General features: G+C 37.6%; 2 protein-coding genes across 2 annotated transcripts; both read left to right on the forward strand.

Moving 5' to 3' along the window:
* Nucleotides 1-543: 543 nt before the first annotated feature.
* Nucleotides 544-2,927, forward strand: LOC109221947 (extensin-2-like; the record flags this gene model as incomplete). Its single annotated transcript, XM_019386367.1, has 2 exons — nucleotides 544-1,605; nucleotides 2,871-2,927. Coding segments are annotated over 2 exons (1,119 nt in total), but the record flags the coding sequence as incomplete, so codon positions are not given.
* Nucleotides 2,907-5,836, forward strand: LOC109221948 (serine--glyoxylate aminotransferase-like). Its single transcript, XM_019386368.1, has 4 exons — nucleotides 2,907-3,185; nucleotides 3,931-4,215; nucleotides 4,312-4,678; nucleotides 5,145-5,836. The coding sequence occupies exons 1-4, from the start codon at nucleotides 2,981-2,983 to the stop codon at nucleotides 5,410-5,412; spliced, it is 1,125 nt and encodes a 374-aa protein (XP_019241913.1). The 5' UTR covers nucleotides 2,907-2,980; the 3' UTR covers nucleotides 5,413-5,836.
* The last annotated feature ends 525 nt before the right edge of the window (nucleotides 5,837-6,361 follow it).

Genomic DNA, 6,361 nt, shown 5'->3' on the forward strand with positions numbered 1-6,361 from the left:
GAGATTACACCGAATTTTTTGTTGTTGAAAATTGAAAGTCAACCACATTACTCTACTAGCTAGGTTTGTAATCTGTATACACAAATAACGAGGAAACAACCAAAACAACCAATAATTGTATGATATCTCAGTGTTCATGAAAACTAATATATGGCAAGGGAGTGGAAATATTAAAAAATAACAATCACTTTGCTTTACTCCATTTTCTGTGTGGCAGGTAACAACTACTTGTTAAAAAGATACTATGGAAATATTCAAAGTGATCAAGAAATGGACTTTAATTAATAAGATGATAATTGGTAGATCCAGCTGTTAAGAATTGTTAATAATTTATAGTCTTAGATTATCAATCAGACAAATTGAATTGGTCCTTCAAACAGCTCTTTATCCCCTAGGAATGTTAGTATAAATACATTGGCCACTGTATCCCTTAAAGCCATCACTTCTTCACATTATTTCCTTTCTTCAACCCCTTCAAAGTTTTTTGGAGATTTCACTAGCCATATTTGGGAGCTAGTGCAGGAATTTTCCGGCGAAATGTAGCGGTTTCACCATGGCGGCCTTGCCAATGGTCGTCGATATTTGCCACAAATCTTAGTGGCATTGGCCATATTGGCGGTTGCTAATGTAGTGTCAGCAGATCCTTATATATATTCTTCTCCACCACCTCCAGCATACGAGTACAAGTCACCATCACCTCCGTCTCCTTCTCCGCCACCACCTTATGTGTATAAATCTCCACCTCCCCCATCACCTTCTCCCCCGCCACCATATGTTTATAAATCACCTCCACCTCCTTCTCCATCACCACCTCCACCATATGTGTATATGTCTCCTCCACCCCCATCACCTTCACCTCCACCGCCTTATGTGTATAAATCACCACCTCCTCCTTCGCCATCTCCCCCGCCCCCGTATGTGTACAAATCTCCTCCTCCACCATCACCTTCACCACCACCTCCATATTATTATAACTCGCCACCTCCACCTTCACCATCACCTCCACCACCATATTATTATAAATCTCCGCCACCACCCTCGTCATCACCACCTCCACCTTACTATTATAAGTCTCCACCGCCACCTTCTCCTTCACCTCCTCCACCATACTACTATAAATCTCCACCACCTCCTTCACCTTCACCTCCGCCACATTATTATTACAAGTCTCCGCCTCCCCCATCACCATCACCACCACCACCATACTATTACAAGTCCCAACCAACACCTGCTAAGTCACCTCCTCCCCCATACTACTACAGTTCTCCACCACCACCACTAATGTCTCCTCCTCCACCATATTATTATTCCTCACCACCACCACCAAAAAAATCATCTCCGCCACCATATCACTATACTTCCCCACCACCACCAGTTAAGTCTCCTCCTCCACCATATTATTATTCCTCACCACCACCTCCTAAGAAATCACCTCCTCCCCCATATCATTATAGTTCCCCACCACCACCAGTTAAGTCTCCTCCTCCACCGTATTACTATTCCTCACCACCACCGTCCAAGAAATCACCTCCTCCGCCTTATTACTANTATATATATATATATATATTTATTTATTTATTTATATGTTGCAAGTTTATGTTCTGTGTACTAACATCGATAAATGTTAAGTTGACCTGCAATAATAATTATTTCTTCGTACCATGCCTTGATATGATACCCTACAAAATAGAGTATATCCCGTTACATGGATAGTGTAAAAATTCTTACTATCAATGCATATAACTTATATGTTACCGTATACATCGATGCCATCTTATTTTATATTAGTAATGTTTGCCTCGACATAGAGTTTAAGATGTTAATTTGATAGTATTATGTTATTGGTGTAATGGAAGAAATACTAAGTGGACGTTTGGATATAAGAATTGTAAAATTCCAAAATAGGGGGAAAAAGATTTTCAAGTGAAAATGGTATTTGAAATTTTTAGAGTTGTGATGAATATAATTGTGGGTTGTTTTTGAAGTTTTGTAAGTGATTTGAGTGAAAATTTTGAAAAACAGCTTTTTGGAGTTTTCCAAATTTTTCGAAAATTTTCAAAATGCATCTTCAAGTGAAAATTGGAAATTTTATGAACAAACGCAGATTCAGAAAAAAAGTGAAATTTTTTTGGAAAAAAAGGGAAAAATTTCTTATGTCCAAACGGGCTTTCGAGTTGTGTTTGGACATGAATATAATTTTGGGTTGTTTTTGAAGTTGATTTGAGTGAAAATTTTGGAAAACAGATTTTTGGAGTTTTTTAAATTTTCGAAAATTTCCAAAATGCATCTTCAAGTGAAAATTCGAAATTTTACGAACAAACGCTGATTTCGGAAAAAAGTGAAAATTATTTTGGAAAAAAAGAAAAAATTTCTTATGTACAAACGGGCTCTAAATACTCCTAATAGTTACAAAGATTAGCTTGATCCAAAACGTGTTAAGCTACTAATTAATAATGAACCACAAAAAAGAAAAGAAAGGAGAGAAAAGAAAATTCTGAAGCACAACAATGGAAAATTGGTTATCTTGATTGTTGAACAAAAAATTAGAAGCAAAAAAGGAAAGGATTTGGTTTTTAAATTTGAAGAGAAGTAATAAATTTGAAGAGAAGTCTATGTTGCTCGGACTCTCCGAAAATATTGTCGGATACGTGTCGGATCCTTCAAAGTAGTGTATTTTTGAGGATTCGATACGGGTGCGGCAGCATTTTGGAAAGTGCGCGCAACATAGGTTGAGGTGTGCACATGTTGGCCAGACATCACCGTTATAAAAAGAAAATTTGAATGTATTTATTTAGTGTCTCGTTTAAGCTATACAAGTGGTAGAACATTTTTTTTCTTGTTCCTATTTGGCTGCTTGCTTTGCTTTGTAGAGATTGAGGCCTATTGGTAATCTAGTGATAATTGAAAGTTTCAATATTCTTATATGAGGAATATTTTTGTGTATATTGAAGGCATTAGTTGAGATCTCAAGGGGGAGAAAATGGACTATGTTAATGGACCTGGAAGGAACCATTTGTTTGTTCCGGGACCTGTTAATATCCCGGAACAAGTTCTCCGTGCGATGAACCGGAACAACGAGGATTACAGATCCCCAGCTATTCCAGCTCTCACAAAGGTCTTGCTTGAGGATGTCAAGAAGATTTTCAAGACTACTAGTGGAACTCCATTTCTGTTCCCAACAACAGGTATAGTTATATGCTTGGTATCTTACTCTTTATAGTCTTGTTAGTTGCATGTGAATGAGTTTGGTTTAATGATACATTGGTTACTCAAGATACAAGTTTCCTAGGCTTAGAGGCGGAGCCAGGATTTTGAGTATATGGGTTCTGGAGGATAAGTTACTAGGTTCGGGATAGATTATTGTCACATATTAAGTAGATTTCTTAATACAAATACAGAGTCTGATTCTACCGAAGCCGCAACTAGACTTGTTGCTCCACCACTGCCTAGGCTTATTGTTAAAATGAAATGATAAGATTTTTTCTAGCATTAGAATGAATCTTTTGCCCGAAAAATAGGGCAAAGTCGAAGAAAAGGTCTATATAGGCGATTGTGATACCAATAGATTGGGATGCAGTTTTAGTCATGTTAGTACGTTTGCTTTAGATCCAATATTTTTGTGTCTTTTTAGAGATTTATATGCCAGTAGAAAAATATAGAAAAGAGCTTGAATGGAGCGACAAGGATATTGGAGATTTATATAACCGAACCCAACTTTCTTGTGGTTGAGATGTAGTTGTTGTGTTGTTGTTGTTGTATTAGGATGAAACTTTTCAATTTGATTTTATCCCTCTTCTGTTATAACACAAAAGGAAAGTGATGGCTTTCCAGTAATATGAATAGCATCATCAGTTCAAGTAGTTCTTGATTTCTTTTGGCTCAATATTGAACTCAAGATGGCCAAACCTCATAATTTTTCCATTATGGCAGGAACTGGTGCATGGGAAAGTGCGCTCACAAACACGCTGTCTCCTGGTGATCGAATTGTATCTTTCCTCATCGGTCAGTTCAGTCTGCTTTGGATTGATCAACAGAAACGCCTCAACTTCGATGTTGATGTTGTTGAGAGTGACTGGGGCCAAGGTGCAGACCTTGAAGCTTTAGCCTCCAAAATTGCAGCAGATAAGTCACATACTATTAAGGCAATTTGCATTGTGCATAATGAGACAGCCACTGGAGTTACCAACAACTTGGCTACTGTAAGGAAAATACTCGGTAATGTATCCAACTGTTGCATATTTACTTCAAGAAACTGAATTCAGATATCAAACAGTATGCATTAATTTTGCTATCACTCAATTTTCGTGCCAGATCACTACCAGCATCCTGCTCTCTTGCTTGTTGATGGAGTGTCCTCAATTTGTGCACTTGATTTTCGCATGGACGAATGGGGAGTAGATGTGGCGCTTACTGGTTCGCAGAAAGCACTTTCCCTTCCCACCGGACTCGGGATAGTATGTGCTAGCCCAAAGGCTCTTGAGGCCGCCAAAACTGCAAAATCTGTGAGAGTTTTCTTTGACTGGAGTGATTACCTTAAGTTCTACAAGATGGGAACTTATTGGCCATATACTCCTTCAATCCAACTTTTGTATGGTCTGAGAGCTGCACTCGACCTTCTTTTCGAGGAAGGTCTCGAAAATGTGATTGCAAGACACGCTCGCCTGGGCAAAGCAACAAGGTAACAGTAAAACCTCTGTTAGTACCTGTCATGTTTTTGTTAATTAGTGAATCGCAGCTTAATTTGCACTTCGCTAAGATAATACTTCCTCTGTCTCATTTTAAGAGGAACTCTTTCTTAGTCTGTTGCAAGAAGAAAGGCACCTTTCTATATTTGGAATCTCGTTAACTTTAATGACATTCTCATATAGACACAGAAATGTCATGCATGGCATGTTCGATTCCATAAGTTCTAAGGGTCCTTTTTGCATGTAGCACAAATCTTTCTTTTTTAAACTCTGTATCTAGTCAAACACCGCCATATAAAATGAAACGCAGGGAGTAGTATTGTACGTCAACTTGAGCATTATAGCTTACCAATCTTGGTAAAATCGATGTATATCTAGGAGATGCATCACTTTCACCAGGATTCTGCCTTAGCATACATAATTGGAGAAATGATACAAATTTTTTGAATGAGAATGCAGACTTGCTGTGGAGGCGTGGGGATTGAAGAACTGCACTCAGAAGGAGGAATGGTTCAGTGACACCGTCACAGCTGTGGTTGTTCCTCCATATATCGACAGTGTTGAAATCGTGAAAAGGGCATGGAAGCGATACAACTTAAGCTTAGGTCTTGGCCTAAACAAAGTGGCAGGAAAGGTTTTCAGAATAGGACATCTTGGCAACTTGAATGAGGTAACCTTTCTCTTTACTGCAGATTACATGTCTTATTACACTTTCTGTGAAGTCTAACAAGACAACGATTACACGATTATTCCTCGAGCACGTGACTGCTACTATGGAATTCAAGATCATTCTTGAACATGTGACTGTCACCAAGTTTCTTTAGATTATGGTTTGGTTCAGAGAATTAGGATAATTTGTGTAGAGATAACAGTTGACATACTACCATATGCATAACTGCATAAGCTCTGGTTTGTTTGTTTAATGGCTGCTACAACTTAAAACTCTATACTAACTAGCCAAAAGCATAAAATCTCCATGTTTATTTTCTTTCTCAGAGGATGTGTTTGGTTCAACTTATAATGATTTTCTGAGTTCAAGCACCAAATTAACTCATAAAATTTAGTGTTAATAGTTTCCATTTGGTTACTAGACATATAGTTTAAGAGTCATATCTCTAATATTTTTTGTCTCTTGAATTTGCCACTCCATCCATAATCCATTCCAATTTCCGAGACACTAATTTCCGTTTTTGGGACGTTCCAAAATGTTTGATAATATTAAATAAATATCAAGACCAGTTGATTATCAATTTATAATTGATAAAATGAGAGCAAAACTAACTTTCTGAAAAATGAAATTTATTAATATAGCGGGAAGAACTACTCTAGCTCAATCGTGCCTAAATACAATACCAAACCACTATATGCAATATACCCTACTACCAAGGAAAACCCTTTAAAAATATTGATAAAGTCCAAAGGAATTTATATGGGGAACTACCACAGAAAAGTAAAAAAAATTTACCTATTTAAAATGGTCAAATGTTTGCCAACTAAAATCCAATTGGAGCCTAGTCATTCGCAGTGCCGGTGCAAAAAATATGTGCATCTTAGCTCTCCTAGTATGGAGAATTCTCACTAATGCTACAATTCCCTGGCCAAGACTTATTATCACCTCGTATGGTATTAGTACAACTAAGTCCAAGCAATCCTTCATTTGGAGAGGCATCCTAAAG

Source organism: Nicotiana attenuata, unplaced genomic scaffold (genome assembly GCF_001879085.1).
Source record: "Nicotiana attenuata strain UT unplaced genomic scaffold, NIATTr2, whole genome shotgun sequence".
NCBI classification, from domain to species: domain Eukaryota; kingdom Viridiplantae; phylum Streptophyta; class Magnoliopsida; order Solanales; family Solanaceae; genus Nicotiana; species Nicotiana attenuata.

Coding starts and splice junctions, on each gene's coding strand:
- LOC109221948 (XM_019386368.1), top strand. CDS start 2,981: ATGGACTATGTTAATGGACCTGGAAGGAACCATTTGTTTGTTCCGGGA. Junction 4,216..4,311: donor TACTGTAAGGAAAATACTCG/GTAATGTATCCA, acceptor TTTTCGTGCCAG/ATCACTACCAGCATCCTGCT. Junction 4,679..5,144: donor CGCCTGGGCAAAGCAACAAG/GTAACAGTAAAA, acceptor ATGAGAATGCAG/ACTTGCTGTGGAGGCGTGGG.